At 52.4% G+C, this 23020-nt stretch overlaps 1 protein-coding gene across 1 annotated transcript in view; it reads right to left on the bottom strand.

Annotated features, from left to right (window-relative positions):
* Positions 1–19570: 19570 nt before the first annotated feature.
* The window catches only part of HS3ST6 (heparan sulfate-glucosamine 3-sulfotransferase 6), a 31293-nt gene continuing 27843 nt past the window's right edge, over positions 19571–23020 (bottom strand). Inside the window, exon 2 of the mRNA XM_086759613.1 lies at positions 19571–20189. Within this exon, the coding sequence (XP_086615739.1) occupies positions 19571–20189 (619 nt within the window). The remainder of the gene's footprint in view (positions 20190–23020) is intronic.

Below are 23020 nucleotides of genomic sequence, written 5' to 3'. Positions count from 1 at the left end.
AATGACTCCATTAGCACCAGCCTCTGAAAAATATTTACCCTCCTCCTGTCTGGGAAGACCAGATGAGTTTAATGAGGCAATTCATCTATAAAAGGCTACTTACATGGGAGGAAAGAAAAGTGTTGGGTGGCAAACCACCTTAATTGAGGTTTTTGATTTAATATTAAACAGCTTTAAAATGGAAGTTTAGTCCTTCCTCAAAAGTAGAAAAGTTTTGAATTTATTGAAATAAAAATTTTAAAAATCAGTTATTTTCAGGCTGCCAATGTAGCATCACTGCCCATTCCTGAGAGCTACTGCGCACTCAGGCCCTCTCTGTTGATGCCAAAGTTGGGCCATGGACGTTTTGTTAGCCCATCTGAATGCCTCTTATTATTTCATGCGTACCCTCAGAGACATTACTGATATTTAGTAAATAGTTGTCAGATTCTTTTTTTTTTTTTTTTTTAAAAGGAACCATCAAGTTGTCCAAATCTTAATAACCTTTCATATGAGAGAACTGCTGACATTTTTCAGAGGACGCCTGTTCAAACCTTATAACAAAAGTCCTGAATGGCTTTCACAGTCTTTGTACCTGGCACCTTGTGTGAGAATTAGTATAGTGATCTGTTGAACACACTGGAAAAGAAATAGACAGTCTACACTTCAAAAAAAAAAAGTAAGCAGTTATCTGAGAACAAAGTGATTTCTCTAAAAGAACAAACTAAACTCTCACAGAAAGATATCCCAAGTTTGCCTTAGAAAACTGCCGAAAAATGGGGCCCTCAAACCTATTCCCATCCCATTATATGGAAGAATTTATGTTCGCTTACATAGGAAAGTCACCTCAACTATCCCTCCCAGGCACGTTGATATTCTTGCCTCAAACAAAGTTAAATATTGTTAAATGACGTACCTCGCAGCACAGCTGAATCAGGTTAAAGAAAACAGCACTGTGAACACATGTATCAAAGAAAGATCAGGGAGATAACTTAGGATTTAAAACGCTACAGGCCCTGACGGCTGTACCTGCCACCGAGGGTCTGGGGGGACACAGACCAGGCGGGATGGGAAGGGAAGGGAGCGCCACGAAGGGAGGCGGCGGGAGCACAGGGCAGGGAGACAAAATGGCGGCCAGCGCCGTGGGCGGGAAAAGGGCTTTGTGTCATATGGCTGCATGCAGCCTTCCTTCCAGGGTCAGCAGTGTGAGGGTGGCCGCTGGCCACGGCGCTGGGGCTCAGGGGATGGCTGCAAAAAAAAAAAACCCAACCAAAAACACACCAGAAATTCAGAGTTCCGGGCATTCACATACCTGAGGAAGGGTGCTCAGCCCAGGGGGCTCAGCTCAGAGCACAGCACCAGCAGCTCTGGCTTCAGTCAGCGAGCCCAGCGTCGGGTTCAGAGCTTGGGTTTTGCTTTTTGTGAGTTCTCTGATCTGTGGGGCTCCACCCACGTCCCCCACCATGGCTGCCCCATGGGGCAGCAGCTTCATCCCGACATACTCAAGGTTTCCCAGGTAGGATGTTAATTTGAGCCACTTAATTGCATCTTTTGCTCGCTATTCTGACAAAATTTCTGCATTTCCTTGCAGTGCTACTCCACAGGCCATGGAAGATTTTTTTTCCTAATCAAATGTACTCAGCAGGATTGCTGGTGGGTCCCGAGTCCCTGGATTTAACAAAGCCAACGAAGCACCAGCCCAGGAGTCTAAAGTCAAGCTTATTCTGCTGCAATTATAAATTCACAACGCACCAGCAAGACAGAGCAAGTTTCAGAAAGCTTTGGACAAACCATGCCCTAGATCTTTTTTTTTTTGTGGTGTCTCTAAGGAAAAAAAAAAATATATTGCAACCTGTATTTTATAAATGAATTAAAATTTATGGTTTAAGATACTATTTGTATTGATTTGCACAAAGCACTCCTGGGTTTTCAGGCCCTGCAGAAGAAGACTGCAGTGAGCCATTTTGTCCATTTATATTGCATATAAAATTATTTTTTTATAAAAAATCGATACTCTTCACTTCTGTATCATAAAAAATTTTACTCCTGATGAGTAATTTTATGACCTCAAGGTCAAGGCTATTGAGGTTTTTAGTGTAGCCTTGCAAATTTTGTGTGTTGACTCTGTATTACAGGATCTTTCATTTCTTCAATTAAACAGCTGAAAATGGATACCACCTGTGCTCTCATATTTATTGTGTCACTAAAATCCATGATAATTACACCATGCTGATGACAAACGGCATGCCAGAGAACTGACAGCTTGGGTGGGGTTTTTTTTTTAGGTCACATATTATACAGTATAATTCATGGATCTAACTTTGTTCTGTAGGTTTGAAGTCTGCAGTGAACAGAATGAGGTAGTTTTTTTGTTTGTTCTCTTGTTTTAGTTATCTCAAGCTAATGAAGAAGCAAAAGATAACAAATGTGGTGATAGGATGCTAATCGAATGGGAAGGGGAACTTGTACAGCTGGAAAATGCTGGCAAAGGCACAGGTCTCATTCTTACCACTGAAACTGCAAGGTAAACCAGGAAAAAAAAAATCCTGAAATGAGATCTGCAGGGTCTCCACTGCTGCAGAAAGTGATAAAAGCAGGATCACAGCCCGTGGGCTTGCAGGCATTGAACTTGTCTAGTATCTCAGTAAGGCTTTGGTGGGACCCGCTCAAATGGAGCCTTGCTGAACTGAGCTGGGATGCTGCACTGCTGCCCAGCACCGTCACCAGTTTCATTAGGTTTTGTCGAGGTTGAGCTGCTTTTCTCCCACAGGCACAAAGGACAGGTGAAACCCAATGCTGCCAGCGGTCCCCGGCCCAGACCTGCAGGCATTGTTTCATTTCAAAGCCACCAGAACAAGGATGCCGTTGTGCAGCGGTCCTCGGCGTCCCCATAGCCTCAGCAGACGTCTAACGATCAGGTGGTTTTGCTTTGGGGTTTAGTTCCACTCCCATTTTCAATGCACCTACATTTTGAAAAAAGGCTGCTTTTTCCTTTCCCATGATAGCTCCCTGCTAGGAAGATGTTATCAGGGCTGTCATGAAGGGATGAACCGATCTGGCCACAGGCACAAAGGCAGCAGATGTGAGACCAGAGATATTTCCCTGGAAGACGTGATTAGATACTGAATTTCTAACTTGCATACACTGAGACAAGAACTTGTTTGATTGACATACCTGTCTCATACTGATGCTGTGACTTCTGCCATTCGTACAGCACATGGCGCAACGCGGGACTGTCCGCAATTTGGACTCCTTTAGGTTACTGTAAATAAATAACATCTTTATTGGTGCTTATAATAACCAAATGTCTAACCCGAATGTCCCCTGCTAATTTACAAAGTCAGCAGATTCTCTGAGTTAGGAATTTTTAATACAAACACCAAAGAGAGCCTGCAAAAACAAAAGTTACTCAACTTGTACTCAGCTTTACTCAAGCTTTCTTCCTCAGTTGACCTCAAAGTGGTCGCTAAAAGAAATCAGCATCATAATCTCCTTTTGACAACAGGAAGAACAGAAGCAAGAAAAAGACCAGGAGCCATTTCCTGAGGGCCATGCACCACATGAGGACCTGTTCCCCACTCCAGTACTAGCACCAGCCCCTGAAATCAATATTTTTCTGGTTTAGTGCCTGACCCCTGAAAGGTCTGAGTGATTTTAACTCTCCAGCACTTCAGCAGCACTCAGCACTCCGCCAGACTCAAGCTGTGATTAGCAGAGACTTCTGATACGTGGCTGTGAATTGCACTGTCCCTGCTAATTAGGCCTTCATGAATGGATTTATTTAAAATTACACTCATTGGCATGGTCAAGGAGTGCAAATGCCATTTGGTAATTCATTTAGCAATTTGTTATGTGACAATCGGCACCGTTTGCATGCAGGGGAAGCGAGTCCCTGTCCAGGACTAGCAGGGACATTTCAGAAATCATCCTCAAAAGGATCTTCAAAGCCAGAGCAATATAAAAAAATATTTGTTTGGTGAGTTTTATGCTGCCTGCAGTGTTTACTGAGTGGGGTCATTGAATATTTATACATTATTAGAACCAAAGGAATCTGTAAAATGAAAAGGGCAGACCTGTAATTTTGTGTAATTGGCCTGACTGAACGCATTAAACGCGGCAAATTGTTGAAGGTATTTGCTGTTCAGCGGCTTTGGCTGATACCCGAACTGGCTGAGAATCGGGAGTGCTGATGGAGTAATGATGGATGTCCTCAGCAGAAGTAATGCAGGTGCTGGTGCAGCCAACAGGTGCTCACTGTGTTGAGGGATATTTAATCTCAATTTCTCCCCATCACTGCAGCGAGTCTTTGTTCATCTCTCCCTTGGCCCCACACCCGCCTCCTGTTCCCCAGCACTGCACTCATCCCAGTGCTATTTCAGTCGGATTTCCTCGCTCTGAGCGGCACCTTCAGCACAGGAAAACACAGAAACCTGGAGCTTAATTTTAAAATTAAAATTAGCATGAACCATGGCTGGTTCCTGCCTAATCTGTACTTATTCTGGCTTCTTTGGTCCAGACACCAAGACCAAAGGCTAGTGCATTGACGTGAGCAGTGCTTGCGTGCCCGCAGGCAGCTCAGATGCTGAACGTATGCGTGAGCAAACAGGACCACGCATCAAGGGCTTGGGTGAGACACCAACAGCTCTCCTCCGCGGGAAAAAAGCCCTATTGCTGGCAGAGATGAAAACCCCTTCTTTAAGGTGTAAAGTTGTGTGGGACATGTGAGTGCTGTCCTTTCCAGCTGTCCAGGAAGGACAGTGTTTTGAAACACCAGCTGCTCTCAAGACAACAAAGTCTCCCTGTTCTCTCTGATGAATTCACATGAAACTGCTTAAAACCAGACCCAGCCTTCCCCACGGGCAGGGAGTCAATGGCATCTGCAGGGCCCAAATGCAGCCAGCACGGCGTTTCTACAGCCGTCCATGCTAGGGGAAGGCAGCGTCCTCGCTCTCCAGGGCTGGGCTTGGATACTCGTTCATCAGCAAGCTCAGTTCTTAACTGTTTCAACACTAATTAATCCCTTGTGCAACATCTGCGCAAAGGCGGAGCAGAAACGTCACAGAACACAGGCGAGCTGGCAGAGCCCATACACCGAAATCAGCTCGTGTCATGTGGCCATCGCAGAATTTCAGCAGAAAATAAACCCTAAAGTCTGAGACCTTTTGGATAGTCACTACGTAGTTGGTATATTTTCAGCGAACAGTTAGCAAATAAACGTATCTATCCCACAACTGATCCTTCTATGTCTTTTTTATAGCAAAAAGTCAGAATAAGGTGCCTATAGAGGAATTCACTGCTTGAAAATGCTGACACAAGTCTTTTTCATTTCTTTCTCTGCACAGTGATACTCTACCTTGCTTTTTTGAAGGTTACGCTTTGATTGCCCAAGATTTTAAAGCCCTCAGCCTGCTGCTTAGCTTGCCTGAAACTACAGAGGTAGAAAGTGCTTCTTTTTGGAGCACACAAGCAGCGTGAGAGCATTCAGGCTATAGAAGATAAATTATTTTGGAATTATGTGCAGGAGAATTTAAGTGATGTCAGTGAAATTACTTGGATTTTCATCACTTTCCCCAAGACCAGAATTTCCTTCTCCCCCTGTGAGCAAACAAATGATGAATATTCTCCAACAAAACATCATGAATTAAAAAATACAACAATTAAAAATAGTGTTAGTGACAGCTCCCTGACACTGGGGAAGAATGCTTTGGGAGAAGAAAAATAAAATTTTAAGAAGATACTTAGCATTAGTTGGCTGCCATTCAAACATTTTCAGCTATTCAGATGAATGAAACCAAAACCAAATAAATTCTATATGGATTTCAGTTTGAGGCACACAGTACTGAACAATACCAATTAGGACACACGGGATGAGCGTCGTCCAGCGACTAAAGTAGGGGAAAACCCTTCCAATCTTCAGTTGCTCCAGTTTCCAGCCAAGTCTAAAACTTGATCCCTGCATGAGCAGTTCATAAAGAAGACCACTTGGGATGTAATTCTCAAAGACAGATTGGGATGGCTGTAAGAGAAAACTGGGATCTTAGGGTAAATAATTTTTCCCCCCCCACCACAGAATTCAGTGAACAGAGCACCAGTGAAATCCAAACGACCCGTCCAAGCTAAATTTTCCAGCAAAAATAAACCTTTGATCTCCTGGCTGAGCGCTTGGCCCTGGTGCAGTTGTGGCAAGCCTCCCATTGCCTCTGAGAGCCAGGACCACATCCAGCCCCTTCCCAGGTAATCACATGTCGACATTTCCACGGTACGCCTGGCTGCCCCTCAGCCAGCTCGTTCAAGAATCCCTGCAGACTGACACTGACATTTTGAATTTTTATCCATCAGAAAAACAAAACCTCCCCCTAAAGCCTGTTCAGAGTGCAAAGATACGAGACTTGATCAAAAGAGGCATTTATCAAGTAATTTTCCCGTAAGAAAATGAACGCTAGAGGTCAATCTAACAACTTGTCCCGGAAATATATATCCCTGAATAAAATATTACAGACTTCTTCTGTGTGCTGTGCACCTCTCTAACTACATCCAGATTCACTGGCTTGGCAGCGCGCTTCGTATCTAACAAGAGTTTCTTCTATTCTTTTGAGTTTGTTCTTGTCTCGCTATCCATTAGTATTTCCTCTCTGGAGCTCACCCATACGATGGCTGTGCGGATTCACGTGGCTCGCTGATGTGCTTAACTACCCGTTTATGAATCGAAAGGGGAAATTGGCACTTGCGTGTGTAAATACTGCAGGCCAAATGCGTCCCTGATGTAACTCGGTTGAGTTAGATTGAAGATGAGTGCAGAAACAGAGGCGCAGCCATCTCCGCGCAGATGAAAGCCCGTCTAACTCGGGATCTTGTGCCTCACGGATAAATCTATGGTTTCAAAGAGGCAGCAGGGAGCCAGCGGAGAACCAGGCTGGGATGTGAGCGATGGATTTGTGACTTCCAGCATTCAAGTCTGCTTCCCTTCCAAAGCATCTCTCATCTAACAGCAACAGGGATGACTTCATTACCTGCATGTCACGCTTTGTTTGTCTCCTCTTCCACACCCAGATTCCGGAGGACTTTGAGGCTACAAATTCCCACTAACTATTTACAGATAACATACAAAAATGGTTTGGCTGTTTTTTTTTTTCTTTATCATTCTTAAATGCCCAGTCTTCCAATTTCAGTGAATTTCTTCCTCTCTCTTCCCTGCTCTTAACAATAGAAATAAGATGTAGCCCTGCCAGCCTGCTCCAGCCTCCCCATCGCAACCTTCTTTAGCAAACCCCCCGCTCCCCTTTTAGACGGCTCCTGTCTCAGCCACACTCGATGGAGACATGGAAGGAGGACAGGCATTGCCGACATGGATGCTGCCTCCACTGGGAAAGCCGAGGGAGATTCAAGGCACAAAAGTCAAGTCGGATGAAAGCACAGATTGAGCAAGGAGTGTGTTTAAGCACAAAATTTCTCCCAGGGAGTCACCAGGGCCGCTCGTGTGCTTCGCGCTGAGCACATATGTGAGTGCTTTGCTGAACCCCAGCCAAAATGCAGTTGTTCTTTATGAATGTGGGCCAGATCCTGTAGCATTGAGTAACGCCGATGAGTAACATTTATTCACACAAGTGGTCTCTGCGGAGAAGGGCTGCCAAGTCCTGGCCCCGTACATTTTTTTTCTTTAGCAAGCAGCCAGCGCAGAGCTCCATATGGCAACACTGACTCCTCACTCAGCAGCTTGCCTGCTGCCAGCTCCTCGGTGGAAACGACCCAGCGAGGCAGAAGTCTTCCAGCTCAACCTTGAGTTATAATTGCTTTTAAAAAACTGCCAGATCATAGAATCTTAGAATGGTTTGGGTTGGAAGTGACCTTCAAAATAATCTCGTTCCAACCCTCCTGCCCTGGACAGGGACACCTTCCACTAGACCATGTGGCTCAAAGCCCCATCCAAGCTGGCCTTGTTGAATTCCTTAAAATTCTTCCAGGGAGTTTCTTCCTGCTCTGGCTGCCCGTGTGACTGAGGCGGTCCTGGCTGCGGCCAGTGATGCTCTCCTGAGGTAGCACCTGAGCCATTCCCACGCAAAGATGTCTCCCAGGGCACGTCCATCCTTAGTGCCCAGCTCCTCAGAGGCCTTGCACATCCTGACATTGCCACAGAGGCGATGGGCTTGCTGGAAAACAGGAGACCTCCCTCCTCCTCAATCTCCCATGCAGCTTGCCCCTAGAAGCTGGGGGCTCTCAATGCCTCGCCTTGGTAGTTTTTTCTCTGTCAAAACACACAAGGGAAGATGCAATCCCCTTCAGCCACAGGTGCTGCCGTTCGTCCCCATCCACCTGGGAGTTACTGCTGCCAAAGGCTGGGAGCGCCCAGAGGCTCCTCCCAAGGGCTGACAGCAGTGACCACAGCAAGAAACCCCTTGCTACAGCAGAGACACGGCACCGGGCCCCCGCCAGCCCCAGTGCCAGCTGCACCAGCCACAGGGACCCTGCCAAACCCCCAGCACCACAGGGACCTGGCAACAGAGAGCAGCAACTGCCCATTGAGTGTCTCACACGCATCCTGTGCTGTCTCCATCCTTCATCATCCCCTCTTCTGAGCGGCCATGCATGCAATTCCTAGCAGAGATCCATAACAGAGGCTGACATTTCGCAAAGGTCTCTGAAGATGCTGAGCACAACACTTAAGCAATGCAGCTGCCAGCAAGGATTGGCAGCACGCGATGGGGAGCGCGGTCATCTCACGTCCCTCACCACCAGCAGCTGCTCCCCACCGCGTCCGGCACAGCCCTCAGTGCCATTGCCCTCCTCGAAGGGTCTGGGCACACGGCAAAGCCAGAGGTGACCCCACAGCAGTACCTAACGTACTGTGGGTCCAGCCCAGCCAGGGTCAGGGCTGATGAGCACCTGGGCAGGATCAGGCCCAAGCCAAGGCTAGCAGTGAGCCCAGCTTACGCTTACGGAGCCTTTCAGCATCCCTGCAGCCTCAGCCCTGCCGTGGTGTGTGTGGTTACTGCCAAATCAATAAGTGCATCTTCCTGGTAAATAATTGTGTCAGTGGGATGCTAACGGTGCACAGTGCTCGTGGTGTCAAGGCTTTTTTTTTTGTCAACGAAGCAAAGTCATTCATTTTCCTCCCCCTTCCCCCTACGCCTTCCCAAACGCACAAAATGGGCTCCAGACCCACCTCCTACGAGGAAATGAGAACCAGCCCCGGAGGATCACCCAGCAAGAAGCCTCTGTTCGGAGATCTGACGCCTCTTCAAAGACGGGGGAGCAAATGCGCTCCTACCTCTGCTGATTTATGAAGAACGTCTGCGTCACCGATGCGGGGGAAACGCTTAAACGCTACCAGAGGGAAGGGGAATCAAGCGTTCGCTGCCTGCGCTTAGGGGGTTGCACTGAATAACCCTTCTATTTATTATAGTTTGTTTTCATGTAATTAGATCTATATTGCATTTTGAAGGAAAACAAACAGCACAGCGACTGCAGCACATGCTGGCTAGCAAAATCCACACCGGTGTGCCTCTGCCGGGACCGGCCGATGGCAGGCGGGATGTGCCAAAGGCACCTCTTGAATTGCAGGTGGCAGCAGCCGGCCTGGGACTGCATCCCTGCGTGTGAGGGGACGTGGGGAAAGCAGGTGGCTTGCCCGCGCTGGTGGGGAACGGCCAATATCACCTCGGCTGGAGGCAGGAACAACGCCAAAGCCATGGGCAGCCAACCTAGCAGCCCAGAAAGGCAGGAGAAGGGCTCAGTTAAGTGAGAAGTACAGCCCAGGAGCATCGGCGGAAGCCGTTGTTTCCTTCCTTCCCCCTTGTATTAAAAAATTCTGGGTGTAAATTTTTCTAAGTTATATCTGTTTGGTTTTAATTTCTGCTGATGCCCCACTGTTATTTATGCTCTTGAAATACAGTAGCAGGCACGTGGACAGCGTTGCGTTTGTGAAATACAGCCCCTGCCTATAGTATTTATTGATCAGCACAGTAAATAATCCCAACAAGCACAACTCGCCTGAGCGAGCAGAGGACACGGCCGAAGGCTGCCCATCTGCCAGGGCCTAACGCACATCCCTTCCAGGGCTGGCAGGAGGGCACCAGCAGCACAGGGCTGACAGACCTGCTCCCAAAATGCTCTTTTCCCTCCAAGAGAGCCAGTGTGGTTCCCAGGCTGGTCCTGGTGGCAGCTGTGGCCAGGATGGCCACTGCTGTGGGGACATCCCTGGGGACACGGGATGCAGCCACGTGCCCACCGTGGGATGCTCCCAGTTGATGTCAGAAGGGCAGCGACAGACAAAAAGCTCTGCTGTGTCTGAGAGGGAGCGGAGGCACCCGAGGGACACACAGTCGCACAAGGAGCTGGAGCCCCACAGCACCCTCAGCACCACGCACACCAGGACAGCCAGGAGGCCACTGCTAGAAGTAAAGGCTCTCTGCGAGGAGCTTTTTTTTGGTTTGATTTGACCATGCTTGGGGAGAAGAGGAAGGCACTACATAACAGCCCTGTGCATAAGCAGTTGCTTGATCAGCATAGTTAATGTCTGTGGAATTTATTCCGTGTTGGAATTCTTGCACTTTTTCCAGGAGAAAGGCAACAGGGGACTTTGCATAATGCTGTCCACGCAGAACTGTTTCTCTCAGCTGTCCCAAGTATGTCCCTGGAAGCCCTCCTTGTCCTGCATCAATTGGAGAGATCCAAGAAAGCCAAGCCCAAGGCTGGGCAGACTTAGCATTACCACATTGGGAGTCATTTAGCTCAAAGGTGAACCCACACCATCCTCAAGGACAGGAGCTTAACAAGCGAAGTGGGAAGATCTGAACCAGATCCCAACCTGATCTCAACCATGCAGCGGCGCTGAACCAAACAAGGTTGATTTCTGCCAGCGAGAAGCCAGTCTCTTAGGCTCGAATTTGTGCCCAGCTCCTACTGCCACCAGCATCACCAGAGCTGCCTGTCCACGCCGGGCAGAGCTCATCCCGCTAATGCCAGCTCTCCCAGTGACTCAGGGACTGCCAGCGGCCCAGTGCAGAGCCGCGACGTGCTGCCAACACTCAGACTTGCAGCATCCCCTCACCCTAACACATGACAGCAGTGATGGAGCTGTGGCAGTAACGTCCCCAGCAACGCTGCAAGCTCTGGCCTTGCTGATCCCAGCTCATCTCCGGGCAGCGTTTCCAAGCGGGCTGGCAAACAGCACAGCACAAAAGGGTGCTTTCATCAGCTCTGCTGATTTTTACCCTGGGGCGAGTGTGATACCCTGATGGCCTCTCACCAGGGGACAACTCCTTCCAGTTTAGCTGGTTGCTGCCCCAAAGCGGGTGAGCGCAGTCTGAGACACCCTGGAAACCAAAGTACAAAATCCTCCCATCTCACTGTGAGGGCTGAAAGCACAAGTCCCCACTGCCAGAGGTGCCCCCATGCACCTAGCATCAGCAGGGTGGGGGGACCAGCACCCGCTGAGCTCCGCACCACCACAAATCCCATGGATACGGAGCAGAGCCACATCACCTTGGCCCGTTCCCTGGGTAGGAGCTGGTTGCCAAGGTCAGACTTGGATCTAGCGATAGAATTTTGTGCTTTGGCTCACGGATCCTGAAAACAAGAACTTTAATCATTGCTTGCTTTTATGTGCTGAGAGCCAAAATTGTCTTGTTAAATACAGTAAGTGATCAGTGCTCGCAGTAAAGAACATTTCAATGACTGCTTGTGTGGGTAATTATTTCAGGCTTGCCTCTCTTCCCCTCTTGAGAAAAATTACGGAATGTGGAAATTATTGCAAAGCCTCCCTGGACTTGGAACGTTTTCTGCTGGTTACAGGCTCTCACTCCGGGCAGCGCTTTAGCCTGTGCCTACATCGTGCTGCCTGGTTGTGCACCCATCCCTGGCAGACGGCACCAGGATCGCATCCTCCGCAAGCGGGTACACAACTGGCTTTTAGCTCAGACAGGTCTAAATAACCCCAACACCTGTCCTAAGGGCAATGGGAGTCTCTGCTGCGCCAGCCTTGGAGTGAGCCTGTCCTCCCCCTGCCTGAGCACGGGGCATTGGCACACGGCAGCCAAGCCCAGAAAACATTGATTTTATGTTTTTTCCCCCACTTCCGCATCCCTGAGTGGCATCCGTGGATCTGTGCTCTGGAGCCTCAGCTGAGCCACAGCCCCGGCCCCAGGCGGGAGCCCTTTTCTCCCAGTGCTCCTCTCCCAGCCCTCTCTAATATTACATGATTAAAGCTGCCTTTTAACTTTTACTGTGATTTTTTCCAAAGATAAAAGACTGCTGTAGAAGTGGAGGGAGCCCCAGCACTAACCATGTCATTGGAGTTGACAGAGTGGGAAGCGTCAAGCTGGGAGCGCTGCAGCAAGGCCGGGGTGCGCAGAGGAAGAGGAGGAAGAGGATAGAGCTCAGCCAACCCATCACTCAGCCCCAGTTTTGATGAAGGGACCAGATAACAAACTGCTGCTCTGGCAGTCAGAGGATGTTTTCCTGGAAAAGATTTTTTTCCCCTTTCTGTGCAAAGCCCTCTCAGCCTGCTCACAGCCGGGTTTGCATCATCCGCTCCCCTGCAAACACAGCTTCTGGCTGAAGCCTTCGCAGGAAGAGGAGAAAAACCTGGACAGAGGGCAGCTGTCAGTTTGCACTCGTTTCTAGAGAAAGGCTTAGGGTTAGAGAAACACCCAAAACTGGCTTTTAAACACAGGCAGCTCCGCACGCAGTGCGCTCTGCAGCAGGGTTTGGCACCCACAGATTTCCGCTGAGCCTGGAAACACTGGGAAAGCCCAGCCCACGGGGAAGAGGGAGCCCACTGTGATGGGGACAGCACTGACGTACCTGCATCATGCCTGCCTTGCCAGACAGGAGTTCCTGCACTTCAGATGTAACTTTGACCTCCTGTACCTGTCCCCAGACCTCCCCACAACATGGCCACAGCCCCGGGACTGGTTCCTGCCCCCAGTATCCACCCCAGAGCTGGATCTGGCACTCCCAATCCAGTGTTTTTGCCTGCTGGGTGCAAGACCATACTGTCCCCTCCCAGCACCTGGTGATGCCACCAGCTTCCCCCACAAACAGCCCCGGGTGCTGCAGGAGCTGCGTTAAAAATACTTGAGCGTTGCCACCAGATCAGAGAATCGGGCTTCTTCCCTGCCTCGCCCCTCTGCGAGCACAGAGGGCTCCCCGTCCTCTCCACCCAGGCGTGGACCTATTTTTCTCTGCCCCATTTTTCAGAAGGTGTGGGGTGGGGACCCGTCACCCACACAGAGGTTTCGGCAGGAAGGGAGTCATTCCCGAGGAGCATTGCTTCTAAACCACTCCAATATGGCAAGGCAATGTTAACCAGCTGGGAAAATGCTTTAAAGATCCTTAATTAAAGGCTGGCTGTTGCACAAGCCCCTCTCCCATTCCCACCAGAAGCAGTTCCCAGTTTCCTGGCCTCTCCCCCGCTGCCCTCCATCCCTCACACTTTCCTTCCCGCTGGCATCTGCCGGCAGTGTGCTGCAGCTGCTGAGGGGTGCCTCTCCCTGCTGTCAGATGAAGTTCGCACTCACAGAAAAAGGAAAAAAAAAAAAATAAAACATCCTCTCCCTGTTGACTTCCAGGCATGGCTGGAGGCAGCAGCGCTCTGCATAGATGCTGGCGCTGGGGCAAAGCCGGCATGGCCGTGCTAGCCTGCCCAGGCACTGGGAGCATCAGCTTCATCATCTGGCCATGACCTGCACCACCTCTCACTAACGACAGTAAATTGGGAGAAATTGGGCTGAATCAGACCCTCTAGAGCCTTTGACACCAGCCCTCACTTAACGAGCTGCAGCACCGCTCCGTGCCCAGCCATCCCCCTTCTCCTCCTGCCCACTTGGTGTCCATGGCCATGGGAAGGAGCGGTGGTGGCAGCGCCCCGTCCCACAGGTCTCCCTCTGCCCCACACCCATGGGAAGCAATGGGAGGTACACGATGAAGGCCTGGGGCTCGCCTCCCACCGGGGGAAAGCTTGCCAGAAAGGCACCGATTTATTCTTTCCATTGATATAAATTGATTAGTTATGCTGTTTCTAATCAAAGAAAAAAAAAAAAAAGAAACTGAGACTGGCATCACTCCACCTTCAGAAATCACGTCTGTTTGGATGCACAGGCAAGATTTGAAATCTTAACAGAGAAGTAGCTTGCATTCTCAAAATGGCTCAAATAATACTTTTGTTTGCATCAAGAAATGCAAATAAACTCAGCTGGTTTCCTCCCAGCAGCCACACCACTTGCATGTCTCGGAGTTGCTGGGTTTGGGGGGGATGGTGGCAGGGAGGGACCAGGGCTGGGGGATCCAGCCATCACCTGCGGCCAGACCCCCGGAGACACCCTCACAGCAGGGACACACCAGCAGCGTGCCCTGTCCCAGTTCAGACACCCACTAACCCCAGCAGGTTACTCACAAATAAATTATTTGGTTAATTAGTTCAGTAAATAACTACTATTTTCCTAAAAGCACCTTGCTACCTGCTCCCAGAGGGGCTGAGCACCTGGGCTGTGCTCATCTTGCTCCAGCTCCAGTTAAACCAGTGAACAACCTCACCCGACACGGGGACACAGGTTGAACCAGGGCAGCCCAGCTCACTCCAGGATCAGGCTCAAGCACCTCGTACTCCCATTTTCTTTGTTACATTTGTGCGCCCTGGAGCTGCCTACGCCCGATGGTGCTTGTTTTTACCCGCACGTGGGATCCAGCCCACGCTCCACAGGACGTGGAAGCCACCGCCGGGCACCTGGTTGCAGTTACAGCAGCCTCCCCCTCAGCACAGGCATTTTCTCCTCTATTAGGGAATATGGCCTGAGTTTATTCTGCGCACTGAGATCACGTCAAGATCAAAACCCGAGCAGAAGCCAGCAGAGTTAGCAGTCCTGGGTGCTACTCAACGGCTGCGTGCGGGGGCTTTGTGGGAAGGCAGGACACTGCGAGGGGACACACATGTCCCTCTCCAGAGCTCTCCTCCATGCCAACCGGAAAGGAAGGCCACCACAGTGCACCCTGCGGCAAGAAGCCTTGTGGCCCCAGACATCCTTGAGTGCAGGACGAGGTTCGCAGGCGATGCTCTCCGTAGCACAGCTCATTTCACCAGGAAGGGACAGCCCAGCTCTGCTTGCCACCCTGCTCCCACAGAGCCACCAAAGAGGCACCAGTGGCCCTTGGGCCAGCACTCAAACACCCAGCGTGATGCAGGACCGCACCACAGACCAGACAAAGCTGCTCTTGGGGACCCTGAGCACAGACACTGGAAACCTGGAGATGCAGCAGCACCCACAGACGCTCCCCGAGCACTGCTGCGTGCCACCACGCTGCTCCGTCCCCAAACACCACACTGCCCTTACAGCCTCCCCAGCAGCCCCCCACTTACCAACTAGCTCCCGGGGCCAGGGTAGCCCTCTGCACCCTCCACAGCTGGGGCAGGTCCTGGGGGGAGGATGCAGCCCCCCACCCTTCCCACCTTTATAGCCCACAGGTGCCCACAGCCCCGGCAGCACGAGCCCCACCTGGGGACGTGGTGTGGGGCCGATGCAGCTGCAGACACTGCAGGAATGGGGACGGATGGGGCATTTTCAGGGAAAAGCATGGCTTTCCCTGCTACAGGTTATAAAATATTTCCAGGGCACATCAAGACAAAATGTGTAATTGCAAACCAGCCCTGCTGCTCTCCTGCATCTCCAGAGCCACGCAAAGGCAGGGAAGTTGTCATTTCTTCCTTTCTGGAGCTTTTTTTTTTCCCTTCTATTTTTGTTCTTTCCCTACTGCCCTCCTAAATTTGGTATAAAGAAAAAGGAGTAAATAAACATTTTGGAAATCTCTTGCAGCCCTGCTTTTCCTGGCTTACGCAGCGTTGGGATGGAGGGGGAGACCCAGGGAGCAGGAAGCACAACGCTTTGGATAGCTGGGTTTTCAAACAAAAAATGAGGTTAGAAATGGAAACTTTGGTTAGCTGAGATGGGGATGAAAACTGCATTTCCCACTTGGCAGCAAAGCTGGATCTTCAGCACCCTCTTGCTCTGGCAAGGAAGCTCCCGAGGCGTGCCGGGAGCCAACAGGCGTTGGGTGCTCGCCTGAGTTTCCCAGCACCTGTCAGCCTGGGGGAAACGTCACTGTCTGGGTTTCTGGGCTTTCAGCAAGCTGAGACTGACACAATAAAGGGGAAAAGTCACAAAAGTAGCCATGTGGGACGGTGTCCCCTCCCCAGCCCGCCCCAGCACAATTGCAGGGAAGACGTCGGCACAGCTCGGGATCATCTTTCCAGCACTTTATTTCCAGAGGTCTTGTGCCCAAAGATACAGCGGTGACGCCTGTCCCTGAGCCTCCGCGGGAGTTTTCTGGGGGTGTTTCAGAGCGGTTCCTGATGCCGCGGCACCTCCCGCGCAGGGCCTGCAGTGCAGGGGGGTGAGCAGCCGGAGCCCCCCGCCCCACCTGGGGCACCCAGTGGTGCCGCGTCCCGGCAGCATCGCGGAGTCCCTCCAAGTGAGACCCCTCGGCCCCTGCCTGAGCCCCACAGCAGCCCCAGAGCCGGGGTCTGCCGGCCGATACCCGTGATTTCCAAAGACACTGCAAGGGGGGGTTGAGCTCAGATTTCCTGAAGAGCCCAGTGCCTGTTATCTGGAAAAAGGCTCCCAAACAAGCTCCACCAAAGCACCTACAGTAGTTTCTTCCGTAGCCCTCGGCTCTCGGTGACACAGCACAAGGGCCTCCGCAGAGGCGTGAGCTGACACTTTCAGTAATTCAGCTGCTGGCTTCTCTTAAATCTTCTTTTTTAATTAGGCGGGTGGTGACAAAGGCGGGTTCTCCTCTGGATAGACAGGAGAAACACGTGTTGCACCAGCACATGATGGAATCCCCGTCCTGCCGGTGCCCACCGGACCCTGGGGAGAACCCATATGGAGGACTGCTCGGTGAGCACACGGAATTTTAAGCAATCGCTGCTCAAGCCGTGCCCACCCTTCCCACGCCCCAGCCCTTCCCTCGCATGCCCACTCGCTTCTCCAGCTGAAGCCCCGTGACACCGGGTGGACCCACACCACAGGACAGCGCAAGTGGGACGTGGGCACCGCATCCCACATGCTGCAGGTGACCGGGCAGCAAGGCGGCACGGATCCCGCCAGAGCCACCAGCCCAGCTGCCGTCCTGCACCAAGCACCTTTGGTCAGAAGCCCATCACTCCGCTCTTGAAAACAACCAAAATGACCCAAAACACTGCCATGGTGGACGTAAGCCTGGTCTTAACACTCCGAGCAAGAGCCAGGAGATTTCGTCCCAGGAGATTTCATCCGGGGCACCTTCCCTCTTGCTACCCAAAGCCGCTTTTATTGTCTTGATCTAATGAAGTGCAGTCTTCACCTGGACAGACCCAGAAGTGGCTCCTCTGGACGCAATGAATACAAATACTTGACCTCATGAGCTGCGGGGCAGCAATTAGTTTAAGCAGGGGGTTTGTGTAACACTTCAAAAGTCTTAATCCGTGCGGTCAGCCCTGGCACGGTATTTGCCAGAACCTATTGAGTAGTCTTAATGAGTCTGCAAAGCAAGCTTTCAATACATTTTGGGTCGCTTCAGATGCTTCAAATGGCATAGTCTATATGGTATTGTGCGGCTTTAGAAAGGCCCGGGCTTTAAAAAAGTATGGCTCCCTTTCACAGGGCAGACAGAAACCATCCTTAGAGCCGGGACCCCAAACGCTTTGCATATCAATATGGCTGGGGCTGAATGCGGTCACTCAGCTGAGAAATAGGATCACTATCAGCGTTTCCAGGCTTTCACAGGCACTTGGGAAACTTTAAAGCCCTTGGTGGAGAATAATTTGGTCGAATGTCGTGGCTGGAAACAAAACCTAAACAAGCCGAGCGCAGTCCATCACGCGGAGCTGCCAGCGAGGCTGACAACAGGCTCCAGCCGCTCCGACATCCAGACCCCAGCGGGTCGGCGGCCGGGGCACCGGCAGGACCGGGGGGACCCTGCGCTGGGCGCGGGGCGCTGAGCCCATCCCGGCAACAGCCGCATCGCTCAGAGGGCTCTGGGGTTTTTAACCAGCAGAAAACCTGGCCTGATTCATCTCTCCATACCGTTCTTTTAGGATATCCCAGTTTCTTCATACTGGTCATAAAGCCCCAGGCGCTGGCACCGCACTGGTGGCACCTGCGCCTGTCCCCAGTGCGCTCGCACAGCGACATGCCGCACAGAAACAGGCAGCTGTTTGTGTTTAACTCTGACATCGCGTTAAGCCCGTCCCCGTGCACGTCACCCATCCCGGCAGCGACCGGATGAGCCCAAGGGCCGAACCGGGCGAAAGCGCTGAACCTCACCTACGGCCTGGAGCGTCGGCACAGAAAACACGCGTCGCCTTCAAGGGGCACAAAGGATGTGCCAGCGGCCGGGACGCGGGAGCGGGGAGAGCTGTGCGACGCAAAGCGCGATGTGCCGGTGTAAAACCGCCCCGGCGCTGGGAGGAAAGGGGCCGGTGCCTGTTGTGCGTCCCAGGAGAAGTGGTACCTGCCTCCTCCATCACCTCCGTCACCTCCGGAGAGCAGCAGCGGGGAGGGGAGGCGGTGGCACGCCCGGCGGGACGGTCAGCTTTGGGATGCTGCATGGTGGAAGAAACCCCAGCCAAAGCATATTTGCAAACAATGCAGGGCCTGAGGGCCCTTGAAAACACATAATTAGCTCATTAAAGAGACAAATACAAGTCACTAATAAGATATTAGAGGTTAATTAAATGTTTTCCCCATCTTTAATTAAAGGAAAACTAGTTAATTCAGCTTAAACTAATTTCTGCAGCCTCCCATGACGGCCCTCTACGGCTGCAGATTTGAAAATCCGTTGGGATTATCGAACTGGAGGGGCAGAGTTTGGAGCGTTGGTCTGCTCTGCTCGGGTGAGTTCGGGGGAAGCAGGTGTTTTCGTCCTAAGGGTCAGAAATGCCCCGCTTTATCATCCCAGTTACTCCAGGAACATAAGAAGGTGATGCCCAACTCCCTCTCCCTGACCCCAGAGCTGGCGTTTATTCAAACCTACTGCCGTTAATTGTTTTTCTGAACCGGGAAATTCCCGTGGACTGTTTTCTGTCTGCCAAACACACCCCACGCTTGGGGTCTGCTGCTCGGCCGGCCGCCCCTACCGCCCGACGGCAGCTGCTGCCTGTGCTCAGCACCCAAATTTGCTTCTCAGCACCCAAATTTGCTTTAGAGAAAACCCACCGGTCGCACATCCCAGAGGCCAACTGGTTTCCAAGGCTTTTGCTGCGGCTGGCAGAGCCATGGTCCCCACGCACGCCCACGCACGCCCACGCGCCCACTCACACGCTGCCACCCAGAACAGTCACAGTTAATACAGATTAGCAAGGTTTATATGGAAGAATATTTAATCTGGTCAGGGAAGGGAGAGGGGTCATCTGTGGTTTTATTTCTTAAATATTTCTCTCTACTCCAGAAGGGTCCGTTTCTCACCAGAAAAGGTCCGATATAAATTAGAACAAAGGGAGGAGGATGCCGGTGGGGCGGCCGCGGGCATCCCTGGACCGCGGCATCCACGAGCATCCCTGGACCACGGTCCCGGCTCCGCACACCGCTGGGCAGACCGGGTCCCAGCACAGCAGCGTGGCTCAGTCCCACCCGAAGTCCTGTCCTGTCATCTGATAAAACTTCATGTTGAAGGGTCTGTAAAACTCCCGCAGGCGCTGGACCACCCGCACGTCGATTTTGGGGTGTGGCCGCCCCTTGGATTTCCCCAGGCAGCGGGGCTTGGTGCCGCCCTCCGGCTTCTTCAGGCAGGGAAAGCCCTTGGTCTCGTTAAAATAGAAATGTTTGTCCGTCACCACCCTCTTGAGACCCAGAAAGTCCTGGACACGGCCCATCTCCCCGGCCGGGTCGCTGACGAGCCTCTCCCCGCTGACGAAGAGGAATTTGGAGAGAGGGAAGTACTGCAGCCAGTTGTCCAGGTGCTTGGCGTAGATCCCGATCCTCACCGCGCTCCAGCTCGTGTCAATCAGTCCCGTGCTGACGTTTTTGAAGGCCAGGGCCTGGAAGCTGGGGATGGTGGGGTTTTTGGAGAGGGTCTGCGTGTAGTCCGAGATGGCGCGGGTGACGGGGTTGCGCACCACCACGATCAGCTTTGTGTCCCGGGACATGTTGTAGATGCGCCGGGGAGCCTCCTTGGTGACGAAGTAGCTGGGGGTCTTCTCCATCGTGATCTGCCCCTCCAGCGTCCGCGGCATCAGGCTCCTGGGGAGAGACAGGGACGCGGTCAGGGCTCGAGGCACAGCCGCTCCAACCTGATGCCGCAAAGGGGAGCAAGCCCCGAAATCCAGCCAGAAATGCCCAGGGGCTCCCCAGCCACCTCTCTCCTTCCCCTCCTGCCAGGCAGGGACACTGCCTTGTCACACCCCACCGGTCACCTCACCCTCAAAAGCCTTCCCTGCCCAGCTCTCTCCTTTCTGCTCACCTTGTCTCAGCCTCCCGTTTGTTCTGTCCCCACGAAGGGACCATCCAGGGGGTACTTGCAGGCTGTCCCAGCCCTGGACATCCCTCCTGCCCCCTCCTCCTTCACCCCAGTGAGCTTCAGTGGTGGTAACATGGACTTTTTGGGACGGGGCTGGTTTTCATCCCAGCCTCCAACGTGTCCTGGTTGTGCCGACTCGCCACGTAGGGTTGCAAAGAGGAAGAATTACGGGGGTGTGCACCTACAGAGGCTGAGCCCCAGCGGTGGTGGGGGATGGAGATGCCTACCAAGGCTCCCACCTCCTCTGCTGCCAGACAGCAAGCAGTTAAGGCCAGGAAAATTCACCGCCCTGATTGTTCCCTTGTGCACTTTAATGAGGCATTAATTACCGGAAAAATTACCCAGGCATGTCACTGGCTGCGCGGAGAGCCAGGGGTGCAGAATGGGTACCCCTGCCCCACAGCCCCTCATGTCCCCCTTCTCCTGGGAGGTGGACAGGACCCCTCTGGCCATCCTGGTGAAGAAGGGACTTGGTTTCCCCAAGGATGGAGCTCCCGAGCCAGGACCGTGGGGCGATGCGGAGCACCCCGGGCGGGAGGCAGCTGAGGGGTCCCCGCGGGCACAGCCCCCAGCGTGGCTCCCCAACATGCGCTGCCGCGGCTCCCCACCGCGTCCCTTGCTGGCAAACACTGCCGATGTGATGTGCCAGGGGACCGACAGCTCCCGCTGCTGCATCCCGGCCACACCCCACCAGCTCGCTCCCACAGCACCCCACCGACCGATCCGCGTGGATGCAGACACGGAGCTCTTGATGGGGCTCAGCTGGGATTGAAACGGCTTCGTTTCCTCCGTGCTCCACAAACCACAGTCCCCGTCCCCTCCATCCCGCTCGGGGTGACACGCACACTCCCCGTCCCTGCCCAGGTAAGGGAAGAATTTCTTACTTTGGGAAATGACCAAACCACTTCAACAGTTCTTCTGAACGAAGAACTCTGCATTTGGGTGCACACAGGAATACATACCCTGCATGCACAGAACAAGCGTTGCTCCCGCCCAGGACTTAACCCAGCAGGCAGGCGCTGGTTTAAAATGGGAAACTGAGGCACCAAGCAATGGCACGGCTTGTGCCGGAGCTTCCTGTGTTCATCCAGCCAAGAAACATCCACCATCCCGACACAAAATCACTTGCGTGGGTCAGAAAACACACCGGGATCCAACCCAAGCCGCTCCACGCCCCGAGGCATCCCAGGAGGAGCTCCAGGGATTGGGAAGTCTCTTGGAAGAAGTACCGATACCCGAATATTAGCTGTGACAAGGGATAAAATACAGCAAAACAAATAAAGTCTACCCGAGATGTTTCACTTAACTGAGAGTTGGGGCGGGACAGACTCTTTCCTACAAGGACTTTCCGTTTTGCCTGAACTGGGAAGAATTCTGGTTTTAAAGCTCGAGGCGAGGAGGATGAGGACGGAGCTTCCCGCCGGGCTGCGGCTGGGTCCTGGCTCTCGGCAGCAGCATTCCAGGACAGGAGGGGGTTTTCAGGGATCCCCATCCCACTGGGAGAGGGGTCCCAGGGTGGGAGGGGATGGCCACGCAGCAGCCGGGCCCGTGCTCTGGGGAAGCCAGGCTCTGCCCAGCCGCATCTGTTCCTTATGTAATGGGAAAAGGCTTGAGGTTTCTGGGTTTTTTTCCCCTGGACGCAGGAAAGAACATTTTATTAAAAGCATTTGCAAGCGATGCTGGGCCCCGCACAACTCCCTCCCCAAAACAAGAGAGAAGAGCCACTTGTGTTTTTTCTTCCCCTTCTTCTTTTTTTTTTTTTTTTTTTTTCCTGGACATTGCCAGCATTTTCAAAGCCACTTCTTGTCTCCAGCATCAATGGGTGCTTTCCCCAGATTTTTCCGCACCTTCTCCTCCCTGCTCCCAGTAACCGTGCTCATTTCTGCAGTGCTTCCCCGGACGCCACTGGGATTTCTGCACAGCAAAACGGCTCCTTCCTCGCGCTGCTCACCCACCCCAAACCCTCTCTGAGCTGAAGACCTAAACCAGTCCCTCTCCTGGGCAATAAAATGTTGATTATTAAACAGCGAACACTTGGGATTACGTGATCTGAGAACCAGGAGAGCCCACATTAAACCACAACACTGCTTTTCCCAGCCCGTGCTCCCCAAATCCGCACCGATTTGACCCGAGCTCAGGAATTTCCAGCTGCGCTCAGCTGTTGTAAGAGGCGACGGTTTGGGTTTGCTGCCGTTGCCATCGCGGCGTTCCCGAGGACATAAACCGGAGAGGAAACCCCTGAACTCCCTGTGCCACAGCGGCGCTCTCCGAGAGCGCTGACGCAGCTGCCACGAAGAGCGATGTGAGCCTGGATGCCCCCGCAAAGGTTTTGCTAAAATATTTTACCAAAAGGCATTTTACCCTCCCTCTTCCTTTTTGCAGAGGGACAGCAGGAGCCAGGCTGAGCCCACGGGGCAAGGCTGTCCCTCAGGGGTCTGTGGGGCAGAGGGACCCCCGGCCCTGCTCACCACAGGCTGCCCAGGAGACCTGCACCCAGCAGCACCAGCGCCTTCCCCGCGCTCATCCTGCTGACCAAGGGCTCCTCAGCACATGG

The sequence above is a fragment of the Chlamydotis macqueenii genome, chromosome 15 (assembly GCF_036417535.1).
Source record: "Chlamydotis macqueenii isolate bChlMac1 chromosome 15, bChlMac1.mat, whole genome shotgun sequence".
In the NCBI taxonomy this organism is placed as follows: Eukaryota; Metazoa; Chordata; class Aves; order Otidiformes; family Otididae; genus Chlamydotis; species Chlamydotis macqueenii.
This window is presented reverse-complemented; position numbering and strand designations above follow the sequence as displayed.